The sequence below is a fragment of the Phodopus roborovskii genome, unplaced genomic scaffold (assembly GCF_943737965.1).
Source record: "Phodopus roborovskii unplaced genomic scaffold, PHOROB, whole genome shotgun sequence".
Lineage (NCBI taxonomy): Eukaryota > Metazoa > Chordata > Mammalia > Rodentia > Cricetidae > Phodopus > Phodopus roborovskii.
In genome coordinates, this window is record NW_026125397.1 from 5,304,999 (window position 1) to 5,328,305 (window position 23,307).

The 23,307-nt window shown below is 36.5% G+C and overlaps 1 protein-coding gene across 7 annotated transcripts in view; it reads right to left on the reverse strand.

Annotated features, from left to right (window-relative positions):
* Positions 1 to 5,964: 5,964 nt before the first annotated feature.
* Eya4 (EYA transcriptional coactivator and phosphatase 4) overlaps positions 5,965 to 23,307 on the reverse strand; it is a 207,497-nt gene continuing 190,154 nt past the window's right edge. For 4 of the 7 annotated variants that reach the window (XM_051175388.1, XM_051175385.1, XM_051175391.1 and 1 more), the window contains 7 exons: positions 22,222 to 22,311; positions 16,192 to 16,250; positions 15,924 to 16,084; positions 13,254 to 13,368; positions 11,606 to 11,727; positions 9,615 to 9,715; positions 5,965 to 6,378 (listed from right to left, as the gene is read on the reverse strand). In XM_051175388.1, coding sequence (XP_051031345.1) covers positions 6,298 to 6,378; positions 9,615 to 9,715; positions 11,606 to 11,727; positions 13,254 to 13,368; positions 15,924 to 16,084; positions 16,192 to 16,250; positions 22,222 to 22,311 — 729 coding nt within the window. In that variant the 3' untranslated portion in view covers positions 5,965 to 6,297. Of the gene's footprint in view, positions 6,379 to 9,614; positions 9,716 to 9,753; positions 9,855 to 11,605; positions 11,728 to 13,253; positions 13,369 to 15,923; positions 16,085 to 16,191; positions 16,251 to 22,221; positions 22,312 to 23,307 lie in introns of all 7 variants that reach the window. The other 3 variants (XM_051175386.1, XM_051175387.1, XM_051175390.1) reach the window with 1 other exon arrangement.

Here is a 23,307-nt window from a genome sequence, read left to right on the forward strand (position 1 = left end):
ATTGGCATATACATATTTATGTCTATACATGCCGATCTGTGCTGCTCTCAACCATGGTCAGAAAAACTTCTCTTTCATTGGGCAAAAGCTAATATAAAGCCTCACAATGGGTTCAAGTGTTGAGAATAACTAACTGTGAGTGTTCAGCCATAAATTTGACATCCATATCAAATACACCACTGCCCAGGGAACATTGTGGAGGAGGGGGTGGAAGAAGTCAGAAATATTGGGGTAGTTCTGTAGAAAGACTTCTGGATGTGATATGGCCAGTGTAATCACAAACTCACAGGTGTACAAGACTTCCATAAAGCCAATCTCATAAAATTTCCAGTAAAGAACAGGGAGGTGCTCAGGAGGACCCACCCCTGCTTGAATGGCGAGCTATTGGTAATTGATAGCTGCTGGGGAAGGGGGCATCGGTTTTCTTCAGAGTTGTGGGCTCTACAAGGTTGCCTGTTCTCCAGTGGATGCTCTCCCATAACCATGCACATATGGGTAGGATTACTTGAACTCAGTGAGTGCATCATCTTTCTCTTTTTCCCTCCCTCCCTCATCCCCCCCCTCACACACACACACACACACACACACACACACACACACACACACACATATGAACGCACGCACACGCGTGCACACACACACAGACTAAGGACAAGAAGTAGAAGTTGGTAGGGGGCATGTTGCAGGGGTTCTAGGGCAATTGAAGTATAGGAGATAATAAGAACAGATTTTATCCATATAAAACTCTATTAAAAACTTGTGTTATTTCAAGGATTCAGAATTATGAATCACAGAACTTGCAGAGATTTATTTTGTGCATGATTTTGCTTCTTTAAGTACTTTAATTCAACAAAGCACAATGATTTTGTGTACCATTTTAAAGTTAATACATTTTTAAATTAGTGTGGTGGCTTCCAACTATAATCCCAGTACTTAGGAGGCTGAGGCTGGAGGTCTGCTACAAGTTTGAGGACAATCTGAAACACAAAGTGAGTTGTAGGCTAATTTGGGTGACAGGGTCTCCCATCTGTCACAAACAAGTGAAAAACACCCCAAACACACACACACACACACACACACACATACACACAAACAAACAAAACAGAATAAGAAAACTAAGGAAGGAATTGATGAACCATTAGAAAATTGTTTTTAACCCAGCAGGGAATCTCAGTTCATGTACAATCACTTTTCAAATATAATTTTGAAACATATTACTGCTTACACCGATTATTGTCATTTTCATATATAATCAGTTTACCAAACACTCCAATATGTTGTAAAGTCTTACATTGGTCTCATCCAACTTACCTGGCTGTATTCTTCTCCACCTTCAGATCATGTGTCATGGAAAAGCATGTTAATTTTAGATGGCGATTGCATACATCTTCTGTGGTTTTGTTTTCCATCCTACAAACACTCTTTAAACTCCTGATATGTGCCATAGATCATAGATCTACAATGTGCGATATTTCCTACTATGTGCCAGTAATCTTCATCGATGTTTGTTTTGCAGAAATGAGTAAAGCAAAGGAAACTCTATCACTTTACAGAGTACACCTTGTCATGGTCAAACAACACCATATTAAAGGTGAATAAAATATATACCATGTTAAATAAAGCAAAGGATTAATATTATTTAATACAAAGAAATGGAGACACATCTAATTTTAGAGATCAGAATCTTGTTAGCCGTGAGATAATATTGGGGAAAGAGCTGAAAGAATGAATATTAGGTATAAGCAGTGAAGATGTTGGGTGAAGATCTGAAGAAGGAAAATGGCTGGAGACAAGCCTCTGCAAAAGTTGGTTGCCAGTACATGACAAGATTATCAATGTTCAGGTGTGGGAAATTAGCCAGAGGAGGGTGGAAGGCAAAGTGAACTGTTTACGTCACTGGTCATTCATGTAGGCTTTATAAGTCTTTAAGCACAGTGGTACTTACGTTGAATGAGATGTGAAGGCAGTTGGTAGACATTTCCTGGAACAGAGGAGCAGATTCTGATCCAAAGGGTTGCCCTGACTGCTATAATGATGGGTACTGAAGGGGGTGAGGCCCAAGCAGGATACTCAACTAGAGGCCAATTGGGATGCAAGTGGAAAATGATGATGGTTATGCCTGGGTGGTAATTGTGGAAAGGTGTGGTATGGCTTGGGTAGAAGTGCATGCTTTGGCTTGGGTGCATTCATATGAGCTCTTTCATCCAAGCAAGTATGCTGAATGGACAAAGAAGACATGCTTGTTTGCAGCACAGGGGAAGGGAAATGTAATACTTCTCAACAATTCACCTTTTTAGTGGTAATTAGATGTGAGAGAACAGAGAGAGATGCATCTAGTCAATTAATTTTAAGCACACCTGTTGTATTCTGTAGGCCTTAATGGTCTTTGGCACAGTATAAGGTTTGCTAGAATATGGTCACACAATTTTCTCTAAATTTTATTAATTTGAAGGTTTTTTTTTTTAAGTTGTAAATGGGTAAAAGTGGTTCTGAAATTTGCCTCTGGTCTTTATGTAAACAGTAAGCTATGTCCTTGTGAAGAAATTAATAACATAATGTGATACAAACTGCTAAATTCATTTCACAAAATTTCATATCTGTTCTCTTGGAAAATACTGATAGCAAAGAGTCTGAGTTCAAACTCACATTGTGAAACAGACTTCCATACATTATTGTCTGACTTTCATATGTGTTTGTGGGACATGACATGTGCATATGCAGACATACAAAAATATATGTAACAAATGTATACAAATTCTAAGATGTTACCATATTGCTAAAAAAGTGACTGTATTATGATTGTACTTGAATGAATGAAGATTTTTGCATACAACTCGCATCTTCACAAACCAGCCACATTCCAGTGTTCATTAGTGATGTTTACTATATTATAATTCAGTCTGTCTTCAAGGAAGACTCTCCACCATAGGCAGAAAAAAAGAAACCATACATTCTGAGGCTTAAATATGAATTTCACATAATTTAGAATGAATATATATATATATATATATATATGCACATTAAAAACTACAAAATGGAAGCTTGAAGAAAACGAAAACAGTTGCAAAGGTATTTATTGAGAAATAGTAAAGATGTACATATTTTTACAAGCTTTTAATATTAATTTACATTTCTTTAAATTATGTAGGCTCCAATAATCTATAACTTTACTAATACATAAGAGAAACCCTTGACTTTGACTGTGAGATCCCTACAACACCACCACAACTGGGAGTCAAAATGCAACTTTGGCTCATGATGCTTATGTTTGTGTTGAAAAGAAATACTAAACACCATATTCACTGAGAATGTAGGCTTGTCACAAATAAGTAGGCTTCATTAGAACTTCACAGTAGGGCATGCAGTTGAAGCTATTTTGATCTTAGCTCACCAGACAGTTAGTACCTATTTTTGTGCACAGACCATACAATCTTAAAATCTTATTTTTTTTAACCTCTGAATTGGATTGACACATTTACTTGGGGTTTTATCTTCTTAGATGTATGCTATAATATTGTTGTCAGGCCTCCTATTTTATTACTCAAGTTATAGGGTCTTGATATTTTTAAGGTGCAACATAAGGCAGTTATTTTTTATAATATGAATATGTAATAATCCAAACCCCATCTGAGTTGGAGAACAGTTTTCAACAAGGCACAATATTCTACAGATTTTAGGAGCTGCTCATGGGGCTGGTTTTCTTTATTGCTGGTTGGCTGATTTTTTTTTCCCTAGAAAGAAAGGGGGGTTTTCTATCCTAAGGTGGGAAGAGGAGAGTTGTAGTTTGAGCCTCCTCAAAGTCACATGACCAACCTGGATCCATGGCTGGCTTTCTGACTGCTACCATTGTTGTGTTGAGTAGATAATATGTTTTACATCAACCTCACTTGTAGGTGTTATACTAGCTCTCCCCTAGACAGATATTTCGGGTTGAAAAATGCGTAAGAAGTGTTGTGGAGGATGCCAACAGCCAGCCCTTGTATTCTTTGGAATAGGTGAGTCTCTCTGACTCCCAAGTGGAGCTGTGTTTCAAACCTTGTTCATCAGATTTCAAAACTTTTCACAACTTTTGATGTGGGGCCACAAGTCTATCATGAAAGAAACTGGCTGTTTGTCCAATAAACTTTGTTTTTGTCACAGTAATAAAAATTTAAGGTTTAAGTGCACAAATGAGTACTGGTAATAAAAAATAATCTTTAACCTTTTAACCCTTTTCAAGCTGAAGACCAGCAGAATTGTAAAATTTATTTTTAATGTTATTAAGATTAAAATAGTCCAATCATAATTTGCCACTGTAGCATTATGGGAAAAGGTAACCAAAAGCCACAACATTTAAAAAATACGAATCATGTTAAGAGTCTCTTTCTTAGGCAGAATTTTCTCGTTATCTTTCTACCCCTAAACAGGGTCTTATCATTCTCTAAAGAAATGCAGCTCTCTAGAGCATTTGTTGTGATGTCTGAGCAAAGCATTGGTCTTACTTAAGTTGCAGAAGTCTAGGGTGATAACCTATCATGAATCAGCCTCAGATGAGGGGCATTGACTAACTGCTGAACTCTAGGGTCCATCAGATGCCATTCAGAATGTAGAGCTTCAAGTGTTTACACCATTAGAATACTTTACTTCTTGAAGTCTTAAATGGCAAACCTTGTCATAGCCAATGAGAGAATCTGTATCATGTTACCAACTTGGGCTACACACCAATAAAACAAAAAGACATGCAGACACAATGATGACAGGCTCTCCTGGCAACTGAATGCAGGCCTTGTTCAGCAATCTTATTAAGAGGAAACCAATGTATTCCTGTCTGTAAATGAGGAGACCCCGGACTAATGTGTTCCAAGGAGAGCTAATCCCTTTTACTGTTGAGATCTGGTGATGTTGTCAAGACCTAGCTTGTTTGACAATTAATTTATGTTAATATTATATAAAAGAAATTTCATAGACTCAGTTGTTTTTTCCTCTGGAGCTATCTGGTACCTGCCTTCTATCACTGATTGTACTTGCATTTGCAATGGCATGGAAGACAAATGTACTTTGTTGTGTCTACTCAATGTGCATTTTAAGCTATATTCATAGCATATTCTAAAAATGACTTGAATGGTATTTGCTAATTATTTGTACCATAATATTATTTGTACCATAATCTAAGCAATTAATACATAACCGTAATCTTAAACAAAAAATTGGGAAAATTGACATGAATATGGCTCTTAGTTTTCTTCCAGAAAACTGTAAGAAAGGATACTTGAGACTCAACATATATTCCACTTTCTAAACAAGGAATCCACTGTTTGTTTCCCAAACATTTTGCTTATGATTGGATGTTCAGATAGTTGATTCTTATTGATTACTGGGATCATTCAGAACCCATTGTTGTATTATAGTTGTTGGTTTCTCATGCCAAAAAATCTATAGTTTTTTGAGGTTTCAGTGTTAAACTGATAGCTTAAATTTTAAATTTGGTCATGTGAAGAATTACTACAATGTTTTTTTTTATTTGTTTATATGTTTTGTTTTTTTGTTTTGTTTTTTTTGTTTGTTTGCTTTTGTCTTTCATTATCTACAGAGACTTTAACCAAAGTTACACTGTAACTCACAAATGCTGTCTTGTCTTTAAGGCACAACACATCAGTATGAACATTCTCTCTGCCAAACTTAAAAAAAAGAGACAATATTATATTCCCATTTCCCCAGCCCTCTTCCCGCCCCAACAAATAAAAGAAAAATTGCATCCACTTTCAGATTCAGCTGCTAATAAAGTCACAGTAAATTATTTCCATCAATAATTTACACAAATTACAGGTCTAGATAGGACTGTTGTTATACAGTCTGAGTGCATTGAGATTCAGATTTTCTGGGCTAGGTAGGCTAAAAGTCAGATTCAAACCTCAGGGTTGAGAAGAGCTCCCATTTTGAGGAATGTTTTCGATCACCTTGTCAGAGGCAGAATAGGTGCTGTGGTTCGGGAGGGTTCAAGTTCTTTACTAAAGCTGTTAATTCCAGTTAGGACTCATTTGGTGTGTGTCAGCAACCTCCACAGATTATTTTTTTAAACCATGAAAGTATTGTAAAGATAATAAGACCATAGCGTTTCCTTGCTGTAGCACTAAAGTTTAATTCCATTCAGCAACCTGAATTCTTCACTCTGGAGTTTTCATTCCAAGTTTGATTTCATCCTTTAAGACCATTTATATGTGTAGAAGAAGCCAGCGGCACTGGATCACACATAAAAATTCAGTGTACTTGAAATATATATATATATATATAAAATGGATCCCCAGCTAGAGAATACAGTTACAAATACTCTAATTCCAGTGCTTGATGTAGAGCCAAGAGGTCCGAGTGGCTTGATATCCTCCAAAAGGGCATGTTGTGCTGTGTAGTCAAAGACAAGGAGAGAGGAGAGGGAGAGGCAGAAATGAAGAATGGAGACAGATCATAAACCATCATCCCATGGAGAAAGCAGCACACACCAGGATGTGGTTTCATCCAAATTCAACAGAGAGAGTTTAATAGAGGGGTAGCCACAGGTAGAGGTCTGCTAACACCAATATAGAATTTTCTAAGGAACTGAGAAATAGATCTGAACTGGACTTTAACATGTAACAGCCAATACTAAGTTTCCTGCATGGTTTAATCTATATTCTGTAAATTAGCATTACCAAGGTCAACACTGGAGAATGCAAGATAGCATAGAAATACTGCATGGATGAGGGACAAAACTATCAACATACCACTTTTAAAAGTTGATTTCTTGGTTAAAAATAAGATAAAATTAGACTATGATCTTCTTAAGCTCATAGGCCTTTGACAATTTGAGAGGAAAAATGAGTGATTTCCCACCTATGCAACAAACAATTTGGGGTGGGATTAAATAAATATTATAATTGATAATATTCAATAATACTTGCTTAGGATAACTAATAACTTAAGCCAGTACATGGCTTGGTTTATTTCACTAGTACAAGATTGAGAGGTAGAGGACTTAAACATAGTTTTAATGAGGACATACCATCCCTGTGTGAATAGAGAACGCTTAGATCGTATACTGGTTTATGGCTGTCTAGGGATGTACTAGTATGCACTATAGATGTGGCATTCAGAGTTTACACAGGAGACAGATCATTGAAAATAATAATAATAATAATAATAATAATAATAATAATAATAATGAAAAATGTAGCATAATAAATCACAAAATCATAGCATTATTTGTTAGCTTGAACTTAAAACATCTTCTAGGACATATGTGAATGGAATGTAGTCTTATATTCACTGGAAATATATACACATATACATATATTGAAAAATGTCTTTAACATGAGGCTTTATTATAATCACTATTTTTTTACATAATTTTTGCTGCACAGTATGGTAGCCATCGACCATACAAGTTTATGAGTATTTGAAATATGTTTAGTCCAATTTAAAATACATTCTGAATTCCAAAAGCAGACTAAGGCCAACACAGGAATATAGATATCATGTCAATAATTCTTATATAGACTAGGTGTTGAAATATAATATTTTCGATAGTTTAGGCTAATTAATAGACATTATTAAAACTGACTCTACTTGTTTCTTTTTTCTTTTGATCGTGGCTTCTAGAAAACTTAAAATTTACAACTCATGTTGTATAGAGGAGAGGGCAATGATCATTCTTATTGTTAACATTTGACATTTTTTCCCCTTAAATTTCACAAACATATGTTTTAGTTCAATTAGAGCAAAGAATTTTGAGAAGTGTAACACTTTTTACTTCAGCTCAGATCTATTTGTAATTATAAAACAGCACTCAGTATGTTTGCTCATGCGATTACTTCTACGTTCAAAGAAAAGCATGCATTCTGGGTACCAGAGAAACCAGCCACCTGTGTTTCCAAATAGAATCACAGCTTTCACCCATCACCCAAACTACCTACTTAAATAACCATTTGAAAATAGCATTCTATCCAAAGTTTTGATCCATTTGGAGTCAAGCTATTTGCCTCTGCAGCTGCAAAGCTCCATAATCTACAATTCCCAAGTCCATAATCTACCATGGACTTGATAAATCTTAATGCTGAAAGGCACACATTGCTATTGGCTTGGAAATGTGAGCTTTATTAGTTCTGACCCAGAGATAAGTAAATTTCCCATAGGCTAAAGACACACTTGTGTTTGCCTAAAGGTCTATTGTTTGCTATGTGTGGTTATGGTGCCAACATGAAAAGTCAAAAACATAAACTTCCATCAAATAGACATCCATAAACTCCCATCAAATAGACATCCATAAACTCCCAAAAAGATGGCAATTGTGTACGACTTAAACACCTCAAACAGCAGGCAACGGGGAGGTAAGGTTGTCTGAGGCTGCAAGGCTGACCTTATACACAATGTCCTTGGGACCAGTGAGCTGTCTTGGGTCACAGCCACAGCCAATTAACACTCAGGGAGTTCCATGTCACTAGCTCTTGCAACAGAATGGGAAAGCACAAGGAATCTAGGGGACAGGTGCTGATGATGCCTGAAAACCTTCTGAAATAGAACTCTTTCCCTTTCTTCAGTTTGCTGGGTTTGAGTTGACTGGATGCATTAATCATTTATCTTCCTGTTATGTTCATAAACTCTCCTATGAAACCTTTTATTCTGATTATTCTATAGAAAACAGAAATTGGGTCTACACTGTGATATATATGTTTAGTGGAGGCTTTATTAGAATGTGATTTAGACTGCCCATAGATAAGAAGCATAACGTTCTCTTTCTAAGCTAAAAAGTCATTTCTAGTTTCTTTGATTTTGAGGCCCTTCAGCAAAGTAAGTAGAGGGCACAGGTTTGTGTTGTTTGGTGTGGAGAACAAACCTCGTATCATTCCTCTTCTAATGCTGAACCAACCATTTAGTGATTACAACTACCCTGGTTCCTTATCAGAAACATGTATCCAATAAAAACATATTTAAGTCAGTAGGGCCTATGGGACCTGTAGATGCTGAAATCCAGCTACTTGGCCCTAAAATAAAAGTGACTCACTGAAACGTGTAAGAAACTTCTCGATGGGAGAACATTGCCAGTACGACTCTAAGACAAGTTGGCACAAAAAGTATGAACAATACACCCATTCCAACCACGCTGTTTAAGGCCTTGTACAAGTTCTATCTCCCTCAGCTATCAAGTCTGTCATCAGCATTTATTATCAAGGAACCCATCTGTCTCCAAGCACTCACAGAGAACATGTGACATTTGAGAGTCATGGGCCACCCTCACTGACTGTACTATGATCTTGTTAAATTTCTTCATGTAGTAAATTTTGTGAGTTTTTTTTTCAAACTATCTCTGTGTGCACTGTGTGTGTGTTAAATATATGTTCTAAATGTATGAATATATTTATATATTTACATACATTTGACTAAGTATCAATAAATTAGTCTGTATTTCCTATCAAAATCCAGGTGTAAAATGCTAGACTCCAAATGGTTTATTTACAGGTCAACATCAACTCTCTCATGCTCTTACTGATTTGCATCTATGAACGTCAATCACTTGTCAAGCTGCCATTGGGCCAAACTACAGGAATGCAAACAAAAAGGCTTGCACTAGAAGTATCACACCAACATTGTTTGAGACAGGTTACCTTTTTCGCTGCCTGCTCTTCTTCTACACCATCCCCAATTACAACATATACTACTTTTCTGCCAAACCTTTGCATTATTCGTTCAAAGCAACTTTCTTTTCCTGGAAGATAAATGAGATAAAGTTCAGAGCGAAATTACCTGCTTAGCGGCATGCTCCTCATCTCGGCCATCTCCAATCACAACATAAGTTATGTTAGTGCCAAATCTGGACACTATACGCTCAAAACAGCTTTCCTTGCCTGAAAAACAATGCATTGCTTATTCCTCCAGCCATGGTAATCATTAACCCAGAGATTCACAAAGTGTTAGATTAATGTCTCTTGAATAGCATTGGAGTGGACCTTATGACCTCTGCTTTTGCCAATCAACCTGCACATTTGATTGAGCTTGCTGTTAATTTAGGACAGATTATTAAACAAATGTTTTTGATATTCTAAGAAAGACTGTAGGCTTGGGAATTTGACCCTGATAAAATGTTAATGTATTTCTAACTCCACTGAAAAGAGTAGTGAAACAACCTTTATAGGCAAATAGAAATTTCTATAGCATTTGTTTGAGTCTAAAAACGAATGTTATCTCATTTATCTTTTGGATAGGCAAGCCAGTTGGGGAACACTGAAGTCTCATCTCTGAGGAAATACTAACAGATTTGCCTTGATAAATGACTCCTTTAAAAAAGTCTGTGAAAGGACATACAGTCAGATTAATTATATCACACGTGCTGTCTGACTGGCTACAGCAGTCAGACTTGCTGAGGTATCCCTGTGGACATCTTGCTCATGCATTATCTCTGTAACATTGGCATCTTTTCCTGAATTCCATTCCAAGAATGTTCACGCAGCCATCACTACTTTTGACATTTTTCTTTCTTAATCTCTAGCTCAGAACGCTAAAACAAAAATTACTACTGACAAGGGAAAATAATAATCACTCTTGCCTTAAATTTAAGGAACATGTTTGGTCAATGGGAAGAATATCAACCTTTAAGTAAAAGAAATGTTTATTTGGATTCAAAACCATTTGTGTTGTCAAAAAGAAAAATCACACTCGATCTGTCAAGCCTACGAGTTTAGTGTATGTGTCTTCATAGACACAGTGTGCGATTGTAATGTGCATGACAATGTGACATATACTTTCAGAAAGTTTTCCCCAAGTGGCTGCAACCTTCATGAGAACTAGGGCTAGCTTTGTTGGTGGAAGTTTTTAGGATTTTTAGCTTGTCAAAGTGTCCACAGATAATTGTGTTCCCTCTGGGGCATGTGGCATCAAGTATCCATTCTCTCAGGGGTTTCTTCCACAGGCAGTGGGATACATATTCTGTTCCTTTAACTCTTTCAAGATGGCAGAACTTGATGAAGTTTTGTTTATGAATGACAATTGGAAGTAAGATTCTGCAAAGCATATCTGAAGACGAAGATGACTCCATAGATGTATTTTACCCAGGAAGCAGGCTGTAGCTATTTGTGTATCAGGGAGAGATGTATATCCTAGACACTCGTGTAATGAATACTAAAATTACATATTCTGCTTAATTTTCACTTGTTTCTGGCTTTTCTTTTGATTTATGGTGTAATTAATCTGAGACTTTCCAATGATGCCAAAATAGTATTTTTATTTTTAACCTTAGACCAGTATTTTTGAAAAAGCAAAGATGTAATTCCGTTTCATATTAATTGAACAATTAAGTACTATGGCTGTAGAATGTATTACTAACACAATATATTCTAGAATCCTGTGTAAAATGGGCAGAATGAGTTAAGGTTGCCTAAACACTAAGTTCAGCATTTTACTAGCTAAGAGTTCTCATAAAATATACACATGTATCATGAATTATGTGCGATTTTGTTATGTGAAGCATTCCCAAATTTTCTGGATGTGTTAATGAAAAATTGACTAAAAAAGAATCATGCAGAAATATAACTACATCAGTGAAAAACCCCAAACATAGATGTGACTTCATTTCATACAGAATTTCAGATAGTTTCCTTACCTATTTTAGTTGCACTGTAAATGTTCTCAATGGGAAAAGCACCTCCTAGGCTGTAGAGCAGGACCTTTGCCAGAGCAGGGATCAGCTGCGTTGTCGTTACCAAGACATTTACACAGTTACTCCTATCAGGGATGAAATGTATGGATTTGCTTTCTAATAGTAAATAACGTCTACCAGCAAGATTGAAAATTGCCACTGCTCTTTCTAAATTCTGTTAAGAAATCTCCTCTTTCAGGACTTAACCACCAGTGTTATCAGCCAACAGACACTGACACATAATTCATCAAATAATTTTTCCCTACATTTTTGGGTTTTGTTTATATTTCAAATATGAATTAATGCTAAAATATATGGACAACAAAGCAAGCTTCATTATAGCTACCTAGACACTGGTTGTTGGTTTTTCTTAGGCCTTTCTTTTCTATTTATTTATTCATTTTGAGGTAGCTTTAAGTTCATTTATAAAAGCCATATAAATGAACTGTTGGTTTAATTCTTGGAGAAATGGCCATTACTGTACACAATTTCAAAGTTTTCGTGTCCTAGAGTCCCTGACCTCTGGTTGATGTGTCACAGTTACAGACATCATGATGCTGGAAGTTTCATGCTCAAGCAGCTGTATCTGTCAGACAATTCTTGCATGCAGAATTAAATGCCCCTCTTGAGTTTTTTACACATTTACCCTGATCCTCACCTTTCTAGATACAGACTAAAAATGTAACTCATTTTGGGTCCAACATTTCAAACTGTTTTTCAACGGACAATTCAGTTCTACACTTGACTCTTCAGGCTAAATTCTTGGCAGCTTTCTCTTTTGTGCAGGTTCTATAGACCAAATTCCAGGCACTACTGGACCTTGGAGATTTCATGTCTGTCAGAATTTCCATTAGAACATGACACCACAAACTGAACAGAATGCCCAAATCAACACAGGAAACCAAGTGCAAGCCCCCACCACAAGGACTTTCTGTTGTTGGTGACGTTTCTGATCTTGCCACCAGGAAGGAACCACATTTCACTTTGGCACATGAATTTACTTTCATATCATAAATAGTTGGCTCTTCTTTCACTCAGGCAAACTTTTTATGTATCTGATATCTATCTGGATAGCATCTCTGTTTAATGGCTGGTACCCACAGGTTGGTTAACTGTATATTTATTGGTTCATCTATATCAGAAATAAAACTATGGAATAAGAAAGAACAAACATTAATCTCACCCATCAGCCATTGCTTCAAAAATTTACACTTTTGAATTATTAATAACAGTACAAAGTTGACAAACTTGAAATCTTTGTAATTTTGTTACCCATCTTAACAAGCTTATAAAAACACTGCAAAGCCTAGAGGTTGACAAGAGCTTCCCTGTGATTTCCTGATGTACACACCTAAACATTGTGTCTGTTTACAAAAATTCCTCCTTTAATTTTGTCATCATTCTTCAGACTTTGTCACTAACACAGCCCTGATTCCTTCTCATGACAAGTTATATGACTTTCCTGCGCGCGCGCACACACACACACACACACACACACTGAAAAATCACTGGATGTGGTGAATTGTTAGGAATTGGAGCATGTTTTCTTTGCTGAGCTATTGGACCCTAGTCCTCCATATAATTGAAGTAGAGGGGCCATAATTCCACTTACCTAGTACTAATAATTGATAATGACTTAAGTGCATTTGTTAGCCAGGAATCTGTTAGGCCTTCAATCTCTGCCCTTAACTGCAGCCACGCATCCCTCTTGGCTGGACCAAGGAGTCCTAGAACACCGAAACACAAGGTATAGTCAGGAGTTGAACACTGTCTCTGGAATATGCAATTTGGCATCTCTTCTTCTACCATAAACAATCTTAATTTTAGGTGTGTCATAAATAAAGAGGTAAAACATCAACTTGGATTCATTCTTTCAGAGCTTATTATTCTCTATTCATTCAACGAATTCTTACTAGACAATACTTGGTGTCAGACACTTGACTAGACACTCAGAGGTATGACGCATTAAAAGAAGACCCCAGTTTTATTTCTCTTTCAGAGCCTGGAATCTAACATAATAGCAGGAAGGCCCAGCAACTTCTAGGCCTCAGTTCATTGATGAAGCTGGCATATGTCAGTTCAGAAGGAGCAGTGGGGTCCCTCCAGTCCAGGAACACAAATGTGCCATTTAAAAAATATTGTCTCTTCATAATTACAGTCCCACTTTGGAAAAGTATTACCAGCATCTGTATGCAAATGTTTCAATGCTTTTCAAACTATTGTCAGCACTTAATGATATTTTGTGTTTTAAAAAGAAATTAATATTTAAAATCCCAAGGTGTACTATCCTAGAACAAGCAGCAGTGGGAAGAAGTAGGTATGTTAAATTTTAGCTTACAGAGATGTTAGGATATTCACCAGTGGCAGATCACCTGATTAGAATGCAAGAGGCCCCAACATCGACAGAAAGAAAAAAGGAAGGAAGAGAGGAAGGAAGGGGAGGAAGAAAAAGAAACAGAAAAAGAGGAAAGCAGCTGTACACTCATGATAAAACGAGATCACATAAATATTCATTCAATAGGAAGGCTTCTCACTCAAGTTGTATTTCAGATATTGGGAGCGAATTCATACCACATACAATAGGAGCCATTAAAATTAAAACTTTTCCTTTCTATAAAGTCTCATTTTCTACATTTCAGTAAAAAGATGCTAGTAAGTGACAGAAAATAAACTCTCACATCATTGGTTTAAGTACCTAAGATACAAGAGTATATACTAATAGTCTTCTAACTTTTTTTTTTTAATGTCACATTTTCTTTCTTTCTTTCTTTTTTTTTAAAGATTTATTTATTGTGTTTACAATGCTCTGCTTACATGTCTGCTTCAAAACCAGAAGAGGGCACCAGACCAGATTACAGATGGCTGTGAGCCACCATGTGGTTGCTGGGAATTGAACTCAGGACCTTTGGAAGAGTAACCAGTGCTCTTAACCTCTGAGCCATCTCTCCAGCCCCATAGTCTTCTAACTTTTAAAGTAAATTTAACAATACTCTGTAAGATGGGGGGGGGGGGTGGAGACACACAGATGACAAATGTTTCAGACTTCTCAAAGGGGTGTTCAGTTGCTTTAAAAAAAGCTAGATGTATTATTTACAATTGATTTTTACCTACACAATCGATTTTATTTTACAAGACTATCTTGTACAAAGCATTAGAGTAATGCAACCAGGAGCTGCTGCAGGGTTCAGTTATCCATTTGGAAACAAAACTCTTCCTTATACAAACTTTGTGTTGGTTCAAATGTTCATATAGTCTGTGGTTCTACCTTGTTTTTTACACTTTCTGGGTGTTCACGGAGCATATGATGCGATTCAGTGCTAGAAAATACTGGAAAACAAACACACAGACTCCATTCTCAAGCTGAAATTGGACAGGTGCAATGCGTTTACTGTGGATGAAAATTTTAATTATTTTATTCTATGGCATACATGACCATACACACATACAGAATGTGTTTAAAAAATCATTTTCTCCTGACTACTTTGACTTTTTGTTTTTCAAACACATTTCCTTTCAAAAGAAAATTGAACAGCCTGTGGGAAGAATTGTCCATGATCAACCTTTGAACCAATCTTGGGAATCTGTTGACATAAAATTGATTCTAACAATAAAAGAGGATCCATTTTCCCACATTCAGAAGCACAGCCAGGATGGTGGTTTGAGGCTAAAGGTTTAAAAACTACCTCAAGTTATATGGATAAGTAGAATGTGATTTAGATACTACCCGCAGAGTATTAGAACTTTTAAATCCCATATTGAACATAACAACTCTACACTGTGTGGGAAGATACATTGTCAGATGATGTGTAAATTTTACAAAGATGAAATAGGTCTGTAACACATTTTGAACTTGCACAAACCACTGTTTATACATTCTGGTGTGTGTGTGTGTGTGTGTGTGTGTGTGTGGAGAGAGAGAGAGAGAGAGAGAGGAGAAAGAGATATTTCATGGGTTTTAGCTTTGTAAGGGTCTCTTGATCACCTCCCTCATTTGTCTGTTTTCCATTAGTAACATCAGAGTACTAGCAATGAAGCAAAATAAATATCCTCCTGGAAATCTTATAGAACACAAGATTTTACACAGAAATGCTGAGTGTTTTCACTGGGACGCATTCATTTTCTCCCTACTAATTCAAAGAAAGCACAAACTTGCGCTCAGTACTTTCCAGTGTGAGCCTTTAGCTGATTTGTTTTCCAGTAGGCCAATCTCCATTATGAAACCACAGCTTGAATTCTACCTAGAACCAAGGTGCTGACACTGGATGGAATCGGCTGCACGTACCTCCGACATTGTTCTTGTAGGTGTTATATAATTCCTTTACTCTTCTGTAACGGAAAGCCAACTTCCTCATCCAGTCCACTCCCCCTCTCACACCTGTTGGCAAACAAAGGTTCGCACTACTTGCAGCTGCATGGAAGCCATCAGTTGCAAAACTGTAGGTACTGCAACACCCAAAATACATTAAAAAGAAATAAAAGAAATAATTACATGTGCAAAACTCCATGACTGAATTTCTGTAGGAAATGGAAGTCTGTAAAGTATAGCTTACCTTAAGTCCTGACCATTGTCATCTGAGGAAACATCATCTATATGAACTTGATCACACTCCTGGGGAAAAAAGGAGAGAATGGACACATCGATCACAGGATTATGGCCACGAGGTGGCAGCATGGGCCCAGTCATCCCTTCATCTAATGCTTGTTGTGTGTGGGGGGGAAATGGTACCACTTTTTTCTCAGATGCAAATCCAGAAGGGTTATATAAAGTGGTCTGAAAACTTGGAGTGCTTTGAAAAGTAAGTTTAATTTTAAGTTCAGTTGTTCGGTTATAAGAAGAGCTCAGGAATCTTTGAGATCAGTGTCCCCACTAATCTAAAAAACACACTTGGGTCTGAACACTATTATTTATTGTTTGCTTGGGGGCAGCAAAGGGGTCTTGACCTCAGAACATGGTGTCCTGTGAGCTTTCCAAGACTTCCTGCTCTTTTGCTGGAGTGGGGGTGCTATTTTACTTAAAATCACAGTTTTCTGATACAGAACAAAGTTAGTAGCTGTAGAAGCTGGCATCCTCTCTTCATTGGGCTTTAAAAACATTTTTAAATTTCAACAAATGCAAGTAAAACAGTAAAGGTTTACATACCGAATGCACTACAAATGCTAAGGAAAATAAACTTAGTGAGGATGCCCACTTTGGATCCGATTCCAAGTTAGAGTTTGCTTAAAGCAAATAGTGTCTTCCACATAAGAACTGGGTTCTTTGAGGTTCTAAAAGTCCTGTTCTGTGTTTAAATGATCTGCAAAGTTCCAGTGAAACATTGCTTGATTTAAGGTGACATTTGCTGGTAGGATTTAAAATGCCTAGCCCTAAGAGGAATAAATCCATGATTAATAGTTACAAATGATTACAATTAACAATAAATCAGTAAGTGTGTATATGTGTGATGTATATATGTGTGTGTGTGTGTAAGAGAGAGACAGAGAGTCAGAGAGAGATAGAGACAGAGTTTTTCAGAGCAAAGCTACCGTTATGCAAGTGTTTTACTACTGAATTATATCCCCCGCTTTTGTGCCTCTTATGTTTCCTTTAGATTATCTTATACCCACGGATACTGATGCTGCATGTAAGCACTTAGCATTCAAAAATCAATTTAAAAACTGTCAAGTTTGAAAATTTTCAATATAAAGAAAGACTCTCCCTTTCAAACTTGTTATAGACCTGGAAGCAGCTGAAGTCAGACACTGAATGTCTAGCCTTCAGCCTTCCACACAGAACATATTTTTCCTATTTAAGATACAGAATTGGAGGGTGAGGGGATGGTTAAGCAGCAGGTAAAGAACTTGCTGTTGAGTCTGAGGAACTGAGTTTGAAGCCAGGAGCATATGAGATGGAAGGAAAGAACTAACTCCTCCAAATTGTCCTCTGCCTTTCACATGTGTTTGATGTGGATAATTTCATTTCCCAAGTAAATAAGATGAATGTAAACTAAATAAACAAGCTCAATGAGTAAAATTTTGGAATGTAACTTCAAAATGTATTTGGGATCTAGAGATGGCTCAGCATTTAAAAGCATTTGCTGCTCTCCCAGAAAAACTAGTTTAGTTATCAGCATTCCTGTGACAGCTAACAATACCCTCTTCTGTTGTATGTATACACATGGTACACATACATGCATACATGTAAAATACTCGTAAACACAAAATAAAAACAAAAATACCTTTTAAAATCTAAGTATACATATTTTAATGGTTTATAAAGTTTATATAGATTATGAGAATCATAGGTTTTAAATAAATCTCTACCTATGTCCCCAGGTAAGAGCTGAGAAGAGTTACTCTAACTATAAATCATCTGAGGATTCTTCTGGGAGAGATAATATTGATACACTGATTTTTAGAGGCATTTCCTAAAGGCAGAAAACAATATGGAGTTTGGGGAGTAAAAGAACTGAAATGAAAACTTAAAAACTGGAAGGGAGGGGGATACGGAATGGGAAATATGCTCAAGATACATAATATATCTGTTTAAAATGTCCTTATGCAACACATGTGTGATGAATAGTCAACAACAAAGATAACTCCCAGTTAAAAAGCAAAAGAGTTGCTTCTTACATACATGGCAGCCGTCTAGACAAATGATAGAATAGGTAGGAGTGCCACAATCGTTTCAAGTTCCTGACAAAAGTTACAGTGACACGAACTAATACCCCAGATGGCGAGGGTTGTGGGAAGATGTGGATGTCACGAGTTGAGGGAGAAGGAAAAGAACAGAATAGGGATTGAGGTTGCCTGAGCTATGGCTATTCCCTCCCCCATCCCCCCTTTTTTTTTGACAAAGAAGTCAGGAAGAATTCAGGCTACCCTTTAATGAAAGGAGGTATTACACCTCCAAAACATAATAATAATCAGATGCAAGAATAACAAGCTGCTGCACTGGGCTTTAAAGTGATCTAAGCAGTAAGCATGACAGCTGGAAAACCCATTTCCTTCCCAGAATATGGAGGCACTGGAGTAGCTCAAGATGACCTAAGTATTTCTTTTTCAGACATAGTAATATTATTGCAATAAATGTTACTATATATAAATGTTTTGCCTGAATATATATCTGTGTAACACATTGTATCTAGTACCCCTTGAGTCTACAATAGGTGTTAGATCCTGTGGGAATGGAGTTACAGACAGTTGGGAGCAACCATGTAGGTCTTGGGAGTCAGGTCTAAGTAGGATGGAAGAGCAGCCCATGCTTTTAGCCACTGAGCCATCCCTCTAGGTCAGACAGCTTTTAGCCACTGAGCCATCCCTCTAGGTCAGACATTGTGACATTCTTGGGAGGACTTTAGCTTGAAATAAATACCTGATGCTCCTCACTCCACTGGGTTGCCGAAATCTTTCCTCATGTAAATAATCTCTGTCTCTCCTATGTAATAAACTTTACTTAAATCCTCCCAAATGGGCAGGGAGATTTTTGTGAGCTCCTCCAACCACCAGAAGTTATTTCTTGAGTATTTTTTATTCTAATTTTTGAAAAGCTCCCCTGACATTTCAAGTATTAAACTTACATGATTAATTTGTGCATAACTTGCCCCAAAATTCACTTATTTTTTACTCCTGAGGACAACAGTATATCAAACGTATTAGACCATGCATTCCATATTTGAAGTTAGGTTTGAGGGTCTTCCAAATCTAACTTTCTTTAAATTTATGTTTAGTAACTCTCTGTGTTGACTCTGGACAGTTGCCCAAGGATTACAGCCCAGTGAAAGAAACTTGAACTTCAATTACTTGGATTTTTAAGGGAAAAGATAAATAATTGTTCATCCACTGGTTTTCACTGTGAGGAGCCATGCAGGAGGAATCATTTTAACCCAAACATCCAAGCACTTTGGTTGTGAACATAGCTTAGGAAAGACCTCAAATGTTTGAAATAATTCTGGCGTTAATCATACATGCTTTAAATTTGTCTTATAAGGTAACCACAAAGCTGTCCCTGATCTATCCCAGTTATAAGCCACAGGACTCCTTTCTTGCTTTCATGAACCCCAACTCCCTGGTGCTTTCTCTTCTGGAAGTTATTCTAACTGAAATAACACTTTTTTTTTTCAACAGAGAGAATTCTCTTGCTGGGGTTGGGGGTGGGCAGAATGGAACAAAGTGTTGAGTAGTAAGAATCAGATTTGGATCTTTAAAGGGAGTTTGAGAGGAACAGCTGTCACTGCCCATGGTGCACCTCGTATTGAAGCACTTACTCTTTCAAATAGACATTTGGATTCCACAGAAAATCCTAAGAGATTAAATATACAAGAAGAAAATTTCTCACAATAAGAGAACGATAATGTGCACTGTGTTGAGCAATTGTGTGCAGCAGCAAAAGCAGGTTAGGCTTAATTCCCATTATGGAACCTTCGTAAGAAGTTTGCTGAGAAAAGGGTTATTGACATAAATGTGATGTTCAAAAGTAGCCACACAGGATAGAAGTAAAATAGGTAACTCTACCAAATGAACCTGAAAGTTAGTGCCCAGATCTTATTAGTCTAGTGCTTGTTTGTGTCACTTGGCAATACACATTTGTGTTTCCTGGATTCTTCTCCCTTTGCAAAGACATATGCACACACCATGATCAGGCTTAGCTTTTACTGATCAAGTGAAGTACACTTCAATGGTTGAACTGTGGGGGTTAAGTCCAATAGTGGTTCTGTGAAATTCTAAAGCCCATCCAAAAGAGAAACATCAACGCCAATATTCTTTCAGTTTAATATTGTTGTTCATGATCACAGCCTATACTCACAAAATACCTTTAATATAAGATCTTGCATAAGATGAAAAGTCTAAAAGCACAATATATAGCTACAGCTTTTTATGCATATTGCAACATTTACTCTAAGCATTTAAATGTTTGTGTTAAGATTCCCTTACATTCTCACTCACATTCTCATTTTAATGTTCTGCTAGAAGGTGAGGACTTTATTTAAATTCTATTTATTATCATTGTATATATGTGTGCGCATGCACTTCTGGCAGTGTGTGTGTGTGTGTGTGTGTGTGTGTGTGTGTGTGTGTGTGTGTGTGTGCTGTAATGTCTGTGTGTGGTTCAGAGGACAACTTTGTGGAGTTCATTCTCTTCTGTCCCAGTGAGATCTGATCAGCATGATAACCCTAATTTGCCTTATTCCATCTTATTTTTAAGATGTCACCAAAAAGGTTTAAGTTAATTTATTCTACATGTTTCTAGTAAAAAGAAGTCAAATGAGATAAACACTATAAAACTGGGAAAAACCACATACAATTTCCCATATTAATCATCTGATAATTTTTTAAGCTGCGATTCATCCATACTAAGAACAAGAAAGGTAGCAGATAGCTATTACTGAATTTAAAACGCCAAGTTCCATGTAAGTTCAATTGTTTCTTATTAGCAGGCATCATCGCAAAAGCATCATGCATCCCTGGGAATTAGGAGCAGTGGGATTAGCTGAAGTCAGGTTTTACAAGGGTCGTGAGTTTTTCTTATTATACAAAAAATGGAAAACTAGATTGTTCATTAACAAATAAAGTTTCTCTGAACAGACATTTTATCAGGGAACATGCAGACAGAGCTGAGAAAGCAACTGATTGTTTCTGACCTTGTAGCTCTCAGAAAATGATTTTATGGTTCACAAGGAATCATTCTTCATCTCCTTCTCTGATGCAGCTACATCTTGACCTAAAATCTTAACGAAGCCGCTCACTAAAATGTGGCTTTTCTTTTCTTCACCATAATTTCATCAAGGTTTGGGGGTAGAAGTCTGTACTCTTGTCTTTGCTTTAAGATCAGAGTTCTAGTATTGAGCCTGCTGGTGACCTTGGACACACACACATTGATGGTATATATGCCACATATATGATATACAGTATATGTTGCATTATTAAAACTATAGTTTGTCCTCGGGAAAGTAAAGTGATGCACTTATTTATTTAAAAGCATTGATGGTAATGGAAAGTTCAACATAAAATGTCTAGAGCCAAGTGAGAGATCATAATAATCTTCACCATCTCTGTTCATAATGTCACTATAGATAAAAGGTTCACCATTGTGAAATCACAAAATTAAAATGAAAAGTTAAGTTTGTCATTTGAAAAATGAGAAATCTTTATTTTATCCCAGTATGTTCATGAGGTACTTTTGGTCCCTTGCCCAAACCACTTTATTATTTCTTATTCTGTGTGTTAGCAATCTGGGGTATCAGTGAATAACATAAATCGATTTCTGATTAGTAACTTGGTATGCAGCTGTTAATGCAAAGGTGAGATACCAATGAACCAATGGCAGAATGAGGGTTTGCCTGACCCAAGCCACAGAGGGTACCATCTATTCTTCTAAGACAGTTTTGTTCTCAGTTTGTGTCTCTAAATGTGTATAATTCAAGAGCACAGGTTTACTTCCTGTTCATAGTAGTCTATGCAAATTTTCCACTGCACAAAAACTTCACAGTTCTCATGGGACGAATATCCGTTTTTTTCAGATTTCTTAAGGCTTTCTGCATACATGACACCATTTGAGAGTTTCTGTGTTGGCAATAATTATTCTTAGCTTTTAAAAGTCTTACCTCTAAATCATTAAAAAACAAATGTGTATCAGCAAGATTAAAGATCATTTCCTCCATACGGAGCCCGAGGGTCACAGCCATTGGGGGATCCTGGAAAAAATGCATATATAATGAGGCAAAATTTCAATAGTCACAATGAGTAATAAAATATTTTGGGTACATATCGTTGGAGAATGCAAAATATCAGGTGCATTTATAGTGAGGATTAAAACATTTTCCAGAGGTGAGGGGAGAGCTGAAAAAATTGGGAAATATCTAAAATTATGACAATGCCTTAGTGACTGATAATATAAAGTAGGGTTACTACAGTTAACAATATATACTGTAGTCTTTCAGGTGGTCGGAATAAAACATTTCATTCTCACCCCTAAGAATAATAAATGTTTGAAAAAGAAATATTAATTATCAATGTGATAATTACTATATATTATATATATATATTTAAACTTACGCTATACACCCGAACACAATTATGGCATTTATAATTTCTATATAATTACATATGTGTGATAAGATGACATATAAATTATTTACAACACGAACATCAAAAGATATATCTCATAATTTATAGAAATTTGCATGCATATGTAGACTTCAATAGAAACTTATCTATGAAATCAGTATATTCATAATTGAGCTTGAAAGCCAACTAGTTTGGATGACCCTGTTTACAAATATGCTATGTATACATTTCGCAAAGCATATTTGGATGACTGTGGAAAAGAGAAAGCATATTAACATTTGAAAGAAAATTCACTTATTATACAGAGTAAATAGGTTATGTTTAGAAATATATAGATATACATATATGCATGCAATAACAGAGAAAAAAGAAGTAAATTGAAAAAAGTGGGAGAGATGTATGGGAAAATTCGCAAAGAGGGAAGGGAAGGGAGAAAGCCTATAATTATATTGTAATCTTAAAAATAAAAGAAAGGATGACTACAACCAAATTAGAGGTGGAGAACAGGCCAAGTGAATGTCACAGAACTTGAGCGGGGACTATTGCATTATGTTGGGATAGTAAGATCAGACAGAGAATGGCAGAACTGTCACTTAATTATAGATTGCACTTTGATTGACAGG